This window comes from Bombina bombina, chromosome 1 (genome assembly GCF_027579735.1).
Source record: "Bombina bombina isolate aBomBom1 chromosome 1, aBomBom1.pri, whole genome shotgun sequence".
Lineage (NCBI taxonomy): Eukaryota > Metazoa > Chordata > Amphibia > Anura > Bombinatoridae > Bombina > Bombina bombina.
The window spans coordinates 778,801,126-778,815,669 of NC_069499.1; the positions used below are offsets into that span (position 1 = coordinate 778,801,126).

A 14,544-nucleotide genomic window follows, 5' to 3' on the forward strand; every position below is an offset into this window, starting at 1 on the left:
GCTGCCATCCCCCACATCTTAACTAATAGATAAAACTATTAATCCCTAATCTGCCACCCACCCACATTCCTACTACTATAATAAACCTATTAACCCCTAAACCGGCGTCCCCCAGATCGCCATCCCTATAATAAAGTATTAACTCCTAAACCGCCAGCCCCCCACATCGCAACTAATAAACTAAAGCTATTAATGCCTAAACCTCCGGCCACTCACATCGCAAAACTCTAAATTAAACTAATAACTCCTAAACCTAACACCCCCCTAACTTTAAATTAAAAGTTACACTATAACTATCTTAAAATAAATAAAAACTTACCTGTGAAATGAAAAAAAACCCTAAGATTAAACTATAAATTAACCTAACATAACTATTAGAATAAAATTAAAAAAAATACCAATTAAAAAACTTAAAATACAAATTTAAATAAATCTAATACTACGAAAAAATAAAAAAATCAAACATTACAAAAAAACCACACTAAAATTATGAAAAATAAAAACGAAATTATCTAAAATAATAAAAACTACACCTAATCTAATAGCCCTATAAAAACAAAAAAGCCCCCCAAAATGAAAACACCCTCTAACCTAACAATTAGCTACCAATAGCCCTTAAAAGAGACTTTTGTAGGGCATTGCCATAAGTTAAACAGCTCTTTTACATTAAAACATTACAAAGTCCCCCCTAAAAGTAAAAAACCCACATTCAACCAACCCCCCAAAATAAAAAAACCTAATTTAGGTTTTTTAATTGGTTGTTTTTTTATTTTATTTCAATAGTTATGTTGGGTTAATTTATAGTTTAATCTTAGTTGTTTTTTTTATTTCACAGGTAAATTTTTATTTATTTTAAGATAGTTATATAGGTAAACTATATAGGTTATATAGGTATAGGTAAACTTTGATGAATCAGTGCACTTTCATTCATCAAAGTTTACATTTCACCGCTTTTGTAAAAATACTTACCTTTTATTCTGGAAGCTGCTCCAGCGCTTCCCCCGCGCGTCGCAAGTCTCTTCTTATGTCACCAGGGAAGAATCTGGCTTCCTCCAATCACGACGTGGCCTCAGACAATGTAAAGTTAGGGGGGTGTTAGGTTTAGGGGTTAATAGTTTAATTTAGTGTTTTGCGAAATGGGGGGCCGGCGGTTTAGGGGTTAATAGGTTTAGTTTATTACTTACGATGTGGGAGGCTGGCAGTTTAGGGGTTAATAGGTTTAGTTTATTATATGCGATGTGAGGGGCTGGAGGATTAGGGGTTAATTCTTTATTATAGTGTAAGCAATGTTGGGGGGGGTGGTTTAGGGGTTAATATGTTTATTTTAGAGTCGGTGATGTGCGTGGGCAGAATATTAGGGGTTAATAGGTTTACTATAGTATTTGCGATGCGGGAGTGTGGCGGTTTAGGGGTTAATAGGTAGTTTATGGGTGTTAGTGAACTTTGTAGCATTTTAGTTCTCAGATCACGGAATGGATTGTGTCGGTATAGGCTGTAACACAAGCATTTTAGCCGGACGGCACAACCTGTAATACGGCGCTATGGAAAATCCCACTATCAAACGTAATTTTCTAAATGCGTAATGGAAGGTTGCGTTAAGGCTAAAATGCTTGTGGTATAGCTATTCCGCAGCTACTTGTAATATGCGTTACCTGCCATTCCACGCTCTATGGCCAATTTTTCAGCGGTATAGCCGTACCGCATCATAACGCAAAACTTGTAATCTAGCCGTTTGTTCTTCAAACTAGAATTGAACTGAACTTTATAGCAGTGAAAGGTCTATCAACTGGTTAATACATTTAGCCACCAATCAGCAAGTGCTACCCAGGTGCTGATCCAAAAATTGTCTGGCTTCTAAAGATACCAAGAGAACGAAAAAAATTGATAATAGGACTAAATTAGAAAGTTGCTTAAAATTACATGCTCTATCTGAACCATAAAAGATAAAATATGGGTCTCATACCCCTTTAAATGAACCCATAGTCAAATTAATAGTTGTAGTACATCCTTTCACGCATACATTGGTTTTAAGATATACTGATATATATATATAAACCAGACTGGATACATAAATATATTGTAATTAATAAATAAAAAATATAAGAAGCGCTCAAACTAATCGGCTTAAGACACTAAAATGTATCAATATTAATATGGATAATCACCAGCTAAAACTTATAAGACGACCACACTCCTTAAGCTATTAATAAATATAAAATATTAGAGAAAAGAGAAAAAAAAGTTTATATCTCTAAATTATTAAAAGGATGCCAACCTATTTTCTTAAAACTCGCAAGTGTATTAATTTGAATATATTTTCTTAAAACTTGCAAGTGTATCAGTTTGGATATAATAATCAATTATAGCTAATGCCAATAATAGTAAAATTAATAAAATTACGAGTGTATCTGGTAATGTTTATATCTCTTAATTCTTAAAAGGATGCCAACATATTCTCCTAAAACTCACAAGTTTGTTGCGCTAAAAAGATTTTAGTTTGAATGTAATAATCACATAAAGCTGTAATAAATGAAGATAAAAATTACATTTAATTCTAATTTCTAAAATTAAAATTATCCTAATCATTCAACAATTGACATAGAGAATGCGCATTCTACAAGAAACATATATTTTAAAACAAACACTTAACATAAGACTTGTTCTGTACTTTTCAAGAATAGCAGTCTAAGGCAGACAGATAGCAAGAACGGTTTTATCCAAGAAATTGCAATGAAGACCGTCTACATCTACGTTAGTCCTGACAGTCACGTGTTTTCTACTGGCCAGTAGGATCCTTGTATCTATGTTGCACCAAATTCAAATCTCGCAACATTTATCAATTGAAATAACCATATAGCAAACTTCTTGTATCAAAAATGTATAATAGCAAGTTCCGCTTTCAGAATGTTTTATATCACAATATTCCCAGTGAGGTTTGAAAGTTAAATGCTTTGTGTGCAGTTTGTAATTGTCAAAACAAATGCCGGTATCACACAGTCTTTATTATTTTCCTTAGAAACAGTGTAAGTGCAAATATTACCTTCTCAGTACATGTTTCGATACTTCTTTCACCACTTATTCACGCCCCAATTTGGTCTGATGGATCTTTTTACCTTGCTTTCTGTTAGCACGCTCCAAATTTTTTAGCGTTCGTTCCGGTTATCAGATATCTTCCTGCAGCCAAAAGGGTTCACACGGATTCAGTGGTAGTGCTGTTTCTAGGTTGTATTGGCACCTTGTTTCTAGGTACATATCCTTAAACTTTCTTTTCACTTTATTGGGATTTAGAATTAGCTGCGTGCACTGCTCCCGTCTTGCTCAGGCGCTATACCCGGTGTCCAAATTTGTTTATATATATGTGTGTGTGTGTGTATAAAAATATCATTATGGTTTAATAGTCTGAGGTTAAATGTTACTAGTCCACTAGTAAGCCTAGGAGGTAGAAGTTACTTATTATTTGTTTATAAAGCAGCCATCAAATTCCGTAGGGTACACAACAACACAGATTTTATGGTATAAAATAAAGATACATAAGACAGAGAAAACAAAACAAATACAGGGGGGGGCCTTCTAGAAAGACCTTGTAATCCACAGGTTGCAGAGTGGGTGTGGGGTAGCTTGTTTTTTGTTGATTAGGAAAAAGAAGAACTTTCATGGAAAAGGTGATAAACCTATTTGAATAGATGGGTCTTCAAAGAGAGCCTGAAGTTATGCAAAATTGGAGACACTCTGCTTTAGTGGGATTAATAGTTCCAGGGAGTAGGAGCAGCATGGGAGAAGTTGTTGATTTAACAGTGTGAAATAGAGATGATAGGAGAGGACAAATGCAGAGGTTGATTGAACAGAGTGGTTTGAGATGTCAGTAGTTTGAACTATATTCTAAAGTATTTGGGGAGCTAATATAGTGACTTTTGAGGGTGGTGCAGGTGATGTGGATCAGCAACTTAACTAAATGAGCCTAGCTGGGAGTGAGATGTAATAGTCAATATGAGACATAATTAGAGTGGGATGTAATATTTTGGTAGTTCTTGTATACCTAAAGTGAAGGAGGATTCTGAGTCCATTATGATGTGTTTATGTGTGAGCATGTATGTATGTATATACAGTATATATAAATCATGAAGATACATAAAATAACCTAATGTATTTTAATCTTACATCTACTTGATTACACTGTCATGTATAAAAATGTTATAGTGAATTATTATTTTACTTAATTTAAAGGTATGATCCTAAAACTGATAATTGGACATCTGTGGCTCCATTAAGTGTTCCTAGAGATGCAGTTGGAGTCTGTCCCCTTGGAGATCGTCTGTATGCGGTAGGAGGATATGATGGGCAGACATACCTTAACACTGTTGAATCATATGATGCACAAACCAATGAATGGACACAGGTAAATGCATGCTGTTTTGTAATGTGTAAAAGCTCTTATTTAAAGGACAGTCAATTCAAAAAATGTTATTGTTTAAAAAGATAGATGATCCCTAATAATAACCATTCCCCAGTTTTGCACATGAAACACAGAAAACATGGTTATATTAATACACTTTTTACCTCTGTGATTACCTTGTATCTAAGCATCTTCTGACAGCCCCCGATCACATGACTTTTTATTTATTATCAATTGACTTGCATTTAAGCAAATAAGTGCTGTTTTGTGCACAACCCACGGGCGTGAGCATAATGTTATCTGTATGGCTCATATGAACTAGCAGTCCACCAGAAAGAAATTTAGAGGTTTAAAGGTTATAAAGTATATTAATATAACCATGTTGGTTGTACAAAGCTGGGGAACGGGTAGTAAAGGCATTATCTATCTTTTTAAACAATAAAAAAATTTGTGTTGACTGTTATTATTATTATTATTATTATTATTATTATCAGGTATTTGTACAGAGCCAACAGATTATATGGATCAAATGGGTAGAGGGCCCTGCCGAGAGTTGCACCATTGTAGTTGGCTCTTATAAAGGCGATCTACAAACTGTCCCTTTAAGTCTACCTTATCGTCAGCAATTCATTGTTTTTGCCTTTATCACAGTCTACCTTTCTGCCTTGGGGGTTGGTCAGGAAATGTATTGGCATCAGTACTGAATTATCTCATTCTTCTGAACAAACAACTGTTATCTTCATACAGAAGATGAAACAGCACCCTCCTATTTACAGGCACGGAGAGGATTAGCCTTATTCAAATGTATAGTAAGATGAAGTGTGATCTCTCACACGAAACGCGTACGAGGGTTTTGTTGCACTGGATGGGGGTCTCTCACTTTCCTGTGTACCATCAATCTCGAATAAATTATTCAAATTTGCACCTGACCTGATTGCTGTCTTCTTTTGGTTTGTTTTTTATAGTAAGACAAGACCAGTCTTAAAAAATTACTTATACAAACAAAAAATAAATCTGAAAAATATTTCACAGCATTCATGCATATTTACTTTCAGTTGAGGTGACACTTTTCATCTTTCTGCATACCGCTTTCCCTTACCATATTAATGAGAGAGCAACTAGTTAGATATAAACATTTTTGGTGAAAGTTATTTATCTAGAAAAATCCCTGTAACCATTTTTTTTAGAGAAGTGTTCAGAAAACAGTTTTGATCAGCTTTTCAAGAGTTATATTATCTACATTCTAGTAATTTTTTTGAATCGTAAAATAACTTGGATTTGTGCAACACTTAGAGACTCAAATGATCAGACTCAAATGATCAGACAGGGTATTTTAATCTTATTATTATTAGTTCACTATATCACTAAAACTAGATTACACAGCTCCAAACTTTCCCATGTTATATGGGACTGTCATGGTTTTTTGTTACTCTGACAATTCACTTGAATCTTGTAGAAGGTCTGGTTTGCCGAGGACTGCCTAGCCATTTATCAAATCTTCCTACTTCAACTTCATCTAACTCCTGCCCTGTCTCACCCAGTTTGTGTACAGCAGATAGACTTGCAGATATAAGGGTCTATTTCAGTCTTTTAGAAGCGCTCTTTATAAGGGATAGTTCAGTCATTTTCAAATCTGAAGACCTCCCAATCAATAAGATAAAAAGCTTTCTGAGTTTTCACCTCATAAACCTGTGATGTACTTGGCATTGAGACTCCTCAATAGCGGTATTCCAATCCATCAGAAAACCTTTTCTGCACCAATTTTTGTATGTTTTTGAATATATACTTTTACCATTTACTCCTTGTTCACAATTAATTTACATATGTGTATTTCCTTCTTTCACTAAGACCAATTTTACTAATAAACTATAATTCATGTTGATAATTAAAATATGATTGAAAAGGTCATGCATGTCATGAACATAATCAGTTTTAGATTAAGTTATTACTTATTAGCTGCTTATTGCTTATGGTTTGGTCTGCAATAAGCTCATGTAACATATGTTTACATGTTTTTGCCCAACCCTGGCATAGGGAATCTAGATGCAGAATTACTGCAGAGGAAACTTGGGTCAATTGAGACATGAATTATGTAATGTGGATAAGTGGAGTCACAAATGGTCTATGATTAGATCCAGCTATGGGATGGGTAGGGTCAGGGCAGTTTGGGGGCATATCAAGTCAGTCTGTTGTTTTACTACTAGAAATAGAAACAGTTCAAATATAGAGCGGGGGTATAGACAGCACTGCAGCTCTCTCAAAGCATGACAGACCCAGAGCTCCCTTGTGTCTTGCATATTTTTTTCTTCATTCTCTTGCTATCTTTATTTGAAAAAGAAGGCATCTAAGCTAAGGAGCCAGCCAATTTTTGTTCAGAACCCTGGACAGCACTTGTTTATTGGTGCTGTCCAATCAGCAAAGACAACCCAGGTTGTGAACCAAAAATGGGCCTGCTTCTAAACTTACATTCTTGCTTTTAAAATAAAGATAGCAAGAGAATTAAGAAAAAATGATAATAGGAGTAAATTAGAAAGTTGCTTAAAATTGCATGCTCTATCTGAATCATGAAAGAAGAAAATTGGGTTCAGTGTCCCTTTAAGAAGGAAAAACAACTGAAAATGCTTAAAATCAAAAACTTGTTAAAAAAAAACCTAGAAAATAAAAACAAACTTGAAAACTTGCTGCCATTCATGCAAATATTGGCAACATATTGCTCTTGCATTTATTTTTTAATATGTGTCCAAATAAAAGACAAATTAAAGCAAACCGGCCTTAAAATGCATAGCACATCTCTATAATAGAGGCCTAAATTTGCTAAGACTTATTTTATTTGATCATTTGCTTATAAGTAGACTCCAATACACTAAAATAAAGATGATAAGAGCTTTACTTCTATATTTAGGGGCCGAAAGGAGCTTGATGCCCCTGTTTCCACGCAAGCCATACCTTGTCTAAAGACCGCTGCTCCAAACCTTGTCCACCTGCTCTGAGGCTGCAGACTTCAATCCGCCCGATCCTATACGATCGGGCTGATTGACACCCCCTGCTAGCGGCCGCAAATCTGCAGGGGGCCTTATTGCACCAGCAGTTCACAAGAACTGCTTGTGTAATGATAAATGCTGACAGCGTATGCTGTCTGCATTTATCGATGTGTGGCGGAAAAGATACGCTACATTGTATCATTTCTGCTCGCACTTTAATAAATCGGCCCCTTAATCTTTATCCTCAACTTTAAAGGGATAAAAAGGTCAAAATTGAAATGTACATGGGTGCATTTCAATGTGAAACAAGTATTTTTGCAATATTCCTTCATTAGCAGAAATGCTTCTAGTAAAAGTCATTACTCTTTTTCTGCAGCATATACAGATATCTTGTGAGGGCACCAGTATTCAAACATCACACCTGCTCTGAGAGTCAGCTGTGGCTTGTATGACACAAATAATGTTTTCAAAAAAGCAATATACGCCATCTTCAGTTCTCTGAGCTTGAAATCAAGTACACAGGCCCGCACAGGATATGTGCGTATGCCGCCCGAAAAACAGCAATAACTTTTACTAGAATCATTTTTGCTTATGGAAGTATATTGCAAAAATGTTTATATTTCAAATTGAAATGCACCCATGCACATTTCATTTTTGGCCATTTTATCCCTTTAACCTGAACCATAAAAATACTGGCCATGTCAGTAATATACTGGCTGGGTGGCAGCCTTACTTCTGTCTAAAGAAACTAGCAAAATTAATGAGTTAAAATATATATGTTCCAAAGTTCTGCTATTTTGAAGCTCCTGTATCATTATAAAAAAAAACTAACCCCGTTTTATTTGATCTAGTCTTTTTGGGGCCTATTTATCAAAGCATCAAGTGAAAATACGCTGGAATTCCGCGTCGTAATTGTCGCGAGATTGATCCGCCATAGTTATCAAAGCATCAAGATTGTCAAATGTTGAAATTTGTGACGTAAAATACGATCCAGCGATCTCAATCTGTCACAGATCGATGCGAGTAGAAAACAGTGAAATTCAAGTGGAATCGTGTTCATTCACCCTCCTAATCAAAACTATTTGAAGCTCTCACAAAGTTATCAAAAATTCAACAGTTACGCTCGCGTCTTTTCTGACTCAGCGTACCTAGTTTTCAATCTGCCACCCTTGAGGTCGCGGGTGCCATAGAACTCAATGGGAGTCGGAAAACACAGAAAGCTTATGTTCGATGCTGCAAGAGAATGAAGTATATTACATAATAAAAGTGAATTAGAAACTTTATTAAAATTGGATACCCTTTCTAAATCAAACAATATTATTGCTCCACATTTGGTGCACTAGTAGATATAGGGATACAAATGAAAAATACATTACTACTTATTGATTATGCTGTAACTTTGTCTCTCATTACAAAGCAAGGGGACAATATTATTTCTACATATTTGGTGCAAAGTTTTGCCCCAAACTTGTTTCACTAATAGATATAGAGATAAAAATGAAATAAAAACACAGCATAATATAGTTAACTTCCTTTTTATTTTTTGTTTAAGCCATGTAATACAAGTCTCACTCTCCACTTCGCGCCATATTTGACTCAACACTTTTCGCACCAATAATGACACAAACTCCTAAATAACCCACACACTAGTGACTTTTTCCACCACTTTTGATTGGAATATGCATAATCACATGATTTATGACATCAGCCAATCTGATTCAAATACACATTATAAACTATCACTAATGAATCAAATTGCTCGATACGTGTGTCATTGATCACTCATCAGAACTTGTAAGTGCCATTTGTTACATTGTGCATTATACTTTAAAAGAATGTATATGTGAAATTAGTATTAAAGATAAACATTGATGACACACAGTGTAATATTTTAGACAAGGATTTTAAAATTCAAATTGATGTTTGATTCAATATAATCTTAAACTGATAGCTCAATGGGATAGCCCACCTAACTTTACACTGTCATAATTCAGATACAGCAGAAATTAAAATCACCTCTTTGCTGTCATGCTATTTTCAGTGTATTTCTTCCTTCTCTTGAATTTCTTTATCAGTAAGAAATGTCATCTTATATGCGAGCCCATTTTATAACACCTGTGTAGGGGTGTTTTTTAAAAATTGATTGCAATCAGGAGGGGTTAGACAGGTACAGAGAGAAAACTGGCTCAGCTCTTAAAGAGACAGGAAACCCCAAAATATTTTCTCATGATTTGGATAGAACATACAATTCTAAACAACTTTCAAATTCATCAAACCCGCTTCATTCTCTTGTTATCCCTTGCTGAAGGAACAGCATTGCACTACTGGCAGCTAGCTGAACACATCTATGTAGCCAATCACAAAAGACAAATGTGTGCACAAATTAGCAGCTAGCTCCCACTAGTGTAGGGTATGTGCGTATTCTTTTCCAACAAGGGATACCAAGAGAACAAAGCACACTTGAAAATAGAAGTGAATTTCAAAGTGCCTCAAAATTGCATGCTCTATCTGAATCATGCAACTTACATTTTTACTTTCCTATCCCTTAAAAATATCCATTGATTGCAAATAAATACATATGATACTCTGATTACGTTATATTTGCAATTATTCCTGCTCAGACTAATAATACATTTACAATATATACAGTACATATAGTGGTATAAATAAACACAATGATATGACAGACAACATTGTTAAGAACAAAAAAAGGAACTTAGGGACATTTAAATATGTTTGCAAAAGATTTCTGACATAACACACACACACACACACATATATTTATTTATATATATATATATATATATATATATATATATATATATATACATATATATGTGTGTGTGTGTGTGTGTGTGTGTGTGTGTGTGTGTGTGTGTGTGTGTGTGTGTGTGTGTGTGCAAGGATATACAGTATGTACAAATCCTAGCATTAATAATAATTTAAAAAAATAATTAAAAAATATGACTCCTAGAAAAACAAATACACATTAATTTCTGTGAAAGTATCATATAACAAATAAATATACAAATAACTTTCTATGAGATATTGTTTGTTAAGTTATAAATCAATCTATTTCTTGGACATTAACAGATGAAAAATAAAAGATTAGCTTTACAGAAATGTGCTTGTTCACGGACAGTAATGAAATGGTATAAAGTTGGGAAAAACCCGAATAACCACAACATCGATGACCGTTTTGATGGCTTTTTTGATAAATAAGGAGATGGTATTCAGGTCCACGGCAGCGATGTCTGGCGAGCATATTGAAGCTGGTGAATGCAACATAGTTGACCCTTTGACAAATAGGCCTCTTTGTCTCTACTAATAGGGCCACACTTTTTTTTATTATTATGACTTTTATATTTTCATCATACCATTACTTAATATTCTCTTTTGCTGTCCTGCAGCCTAATATATAACATTTTAAGTATGTTTTGGGAGAAAAGCTCTGTCTCAATAAATGATTATCTTTTACACTGACTAGATAGCTTAAATCTGCAAACCATGATTACATTTCAAAATGTTAAATTAGGGATATGATTTGGCTAGACAATATTAATATAGCTGACCATAAGAAATAGATATCTAAATTATCTTAGAACTAGCAAGCAAGCCCCAGAAGTAGACTATTGGTACCCTCTAGTGGTCAATTTGTATATTGCAATTTTGTGTGTGAAACTGTAGAAGGTTTAAATCTACAAAATATTTAATTAAGCATATCTATGTATATGTATACACATTTGAAGGGGAAGAGGCTGAAGTTTATCCTGCAAAATTCTTAAACTGACCCTGCAACATTTTTCACTGTGTAACGCGACTAGAGATCTTTGTGTCTTACCCTAATCAGCCACAACAATGATAAACAATACTAAAGAAGATATGTCCCTGGACTAAAAAACAGTGCAAAATGTGCTTACAATTTCTTTAGACATTTAAAAATGTATATTGTGTGCAGATATTTTGCAATGTAGATAATTAATGGCTAATACATAATACCCATAAATATAAAAAAATGACTTTCATGTTATTTTAAAGGTGTTATTAAAAGAATATAGATATTATGAGTTATTTGTATTTATTACTTAATTAGTAAGTAATATGTTAATAATCATTTTCTAATATTTGTATTCTCCTGTAGGATGTCTCTCTGAATATTGGAAGGGCTGGAGCGTGCATTGTTGTAATAAAGTTACCATGAGGAATCTTCATGAAGCTATTTTTAGACATTGTCCAAAGTAAAATACTTTTAAAAAATGGGGCAGGGACCTCATTGATTCCATTAGCACATTATATATTTTCTGTAAACTTCAGTTCACTCGCTGTTGTATGCTGTGAACATCAGAAGAAACCAACCTTCCAGCAATTGGGCAAATTCTTAGAACTGCTGTTTTTATATTGGGTAATTATTGATAACTACTCCAAAACCTTGTGTTCAATGATATTTCACAAGAACCCTACATAATGTTCATGTACAGAATATACCAAAACTTTAGGTTTAAAATTTATAACTATTATTTGGAATTAATAATGGCTAATGTTTTATTTTTACCCTTATGTAAAATGACTACTCAATGGATTATTTTTATTGTAAAAAAAGAATCTTAATTCACAGGGAGATGTAGATAGGGTATATTTTATTAGGTTTCTATTTTAATGGGCAGTAATGTCAAAATTAACATTTTAGATAGAGCATGCAATTTGAAACAACTTTCTAATATACTTCTATTACCAAATGTGTTTAGTTCTCTTGGAATCCTTTGTTGAAGACTAAAACTAGACTCGTAGGGGCTCATAGATACTAAGGAGTGTGGACGTCTTCTTGCACTCTATGGCAGCAGTGGTTGCACCAATGGATTCCAAGAGAATAAATCAAATTTAATAATGAAGTTGTTTACAATTTCACACTCTGTCTAAACCAGGCATAGTCAACTGGTGGCCCATGGGTTTTTGTGGCACCTGGGGAAAAGTGGAACTAAAAATGTATGCTACTGAGATTTATGGAAAATGGTAAACAAGGTGGTCACATCTTAAAAAAAAAAAAGCTTTTTGGAAAGGAACAGCATACAGAGTGTTTTCTGTAACCCTACCTAAATCTGAATCTGTGCTTTTAGGAAATATAGTATTTGTATGTTTAATACTTTCATAAAGTTATATGTTTCCTTAAAGGGACAGTCCGCTCCAGATTTGTTACTTATTAAAAAGATAGATAATCCCTTTATTACCCATTCCCCAGTTTTGCATAACCAACACAGTTATATTAATATACGTTTTACCTCTGTGATTACCTTGTATCTAAGCCTCTGCAGACTGCCCCCTTATCTCAGTTCTTTTGACAGACTAGCATTTTAGCCAATGAGTGCTGACTCATAAATAACTCCACCGGAGTAAGCACAATGTTAGCTATATGGCACACATGAACTAGCAGTGTCTAGTTGTGAAAAACTGTCAAAAGGAGGCAGCCTTCAAGGGCTTAGAAACTAGCATATGATTCTACCTGGGTTTAACTTTCAACAAAGATTACAAAGATAACAAAGCAAATTTGATGATAAAAGTAAATTTGAAATTTAATATTGCATGCCCTATTAGAATCATGAAAGTTTAATTTTGACTAGACTGTCCCTTTAAGACTACTAAAGTATTGATCTGCGATCCCCATGTGTTAGGAAGTTGGCCTTCAATGGCCTAGACCAAGAAAGTTTAATTTAGATTTTAATGTCCCTTTTAATTGACAATGTGTCATTATTCTTTCCTAGAGATTGTTTTAATTCTGCTTACCTACTATTTATTTGTTAGGGAAGAAAGAAAAAAAACGCAGCAGGAAAAAATAAAAAGTAATAACACACCCTTCCCAATACTGAATCAGATGCACTATAAAAACAAATACATTTAGCTGTATTTGTGCTTCCAAATGGGTCTTTTTTACTGCAGCTAACATCCAATTACTTTACAGATTATGGGGCTTGTAGAAATACCAATGTGCTGCCACAGCACAGACATCACCAGCTGTATAAGCCAAAAATAGCAGATGGAAAATCAGAGCTGTTTGGCAAAATCATTTCTGTGTATTCTAAATTTTCCTTCACACAGGTGTTTTGTTTTTTTTTCTAAAGAAAATGATTTTGTAAATGAAATTTAAATATGATCGAAGAATATTTGACCACATTATTTTATTTGGTGTACTGAAGTCTCTGTGCACCCTGTTTAATGTGATTTTTTTTTTGTTTAGCACTTGAACAACATGTTTTTTTGTATAATACATTTTATGGTAATAGGAAATATTAATGTTTCCTTTAGCTAACTGTATTTATGAGTTGTAGGGACCATTCAGGCGGTTGAATGAGGCTGTAACTAGCAGTGAGGATGTGTTTTTAGGGTTTAAAGCTTGCTTACAGTCAATAGAATGGCTATGAACATCTTTATAGATGTATAAACTATAAGGGCAGCTCAGCCAGGTGACATTCCAACAGAACACAGTAATTACCCTTCTCTGGAGCCTATAAATGTGTGTGACTTGTGACATATCTCATTGCATTCGTGAAACCACTGAACCAAAAAAAAAAGCTTAGATGCCTTCTTTTTCAAATAAAGATAGCAAGAGAACGAAGAAACATTGATATTAGGAGTAAATTAGAAAGGTTCTTAAAATTGCATGCTCTGTCTGAATCATGAAAGAAAAAATGTGGGTTCAGTGTCCCTTTAAGTACTGGCTATAACAATGGCTTAATAAATATTTACTATGATCATTTTTACAGGGACTTTAAACACCTCTTGCTTTTCTGAAAAACTTATTTCATGCTCCCTGGTGAGTCCAAAAAGCAAATTCTGTAGCCTGCCAGTGGTGGTTCTAGAACTTAATATTTGGGGGGTTTAGAAAGGTGGTAAAAAAGTTTAAAGACTCAGCACATATTATATATGGAGCTCTTTGCTGCTCAACGGGGGTACTTTAGATGCTTTTGGGGGTGCCTTGCACCCCAATCACCCCCATTAAACCGCTGCTGCATCCCGCATCCTGCACAATTTTCACTGGTTGGTTGGTATGGTCCGCTAGCTGCCCACAGCCCCTTGGTGTTCATTTTTAAAGGGACTGGCTAAACTAAGCCCATGAATTGCCCAGACATGCTCACACCCAGCTAAGCCATACTGTACTTAACTCTGCCGCTCCCACAC

The 14,544-nt window shown here is 34.5% G+C and overlaps 1 protein-coding gene across 1 annotated transcript in view; it reads left to right on the plus strand.

Moving 5' to 3' along the window:
• The window catches only part of KLHL4 (kelch like family member 4), a 337,217-nt gene extending 323,669 nt beyond the window's left edge, over nt 1–13,548 (plus strand). The window contains exons 10-11 of the mRNA XM_053699353.1: nt 4,225–4,396; nt 11,516–13,548. Coding sequence (XP_053555328.1) covers nt 4,225–4,396; nt 11,516–11,575 — 232 coding nt within the window. The 3' untranslated portion in view covers nt 11,576–13,548. The remainder of the gene's footprint in view (nt 1–4,224; nt 4,397–11,515) is intronic.
• The last annotated feature ends 996 nt before the right edge of the window (nt 13,549–14,544 follow it).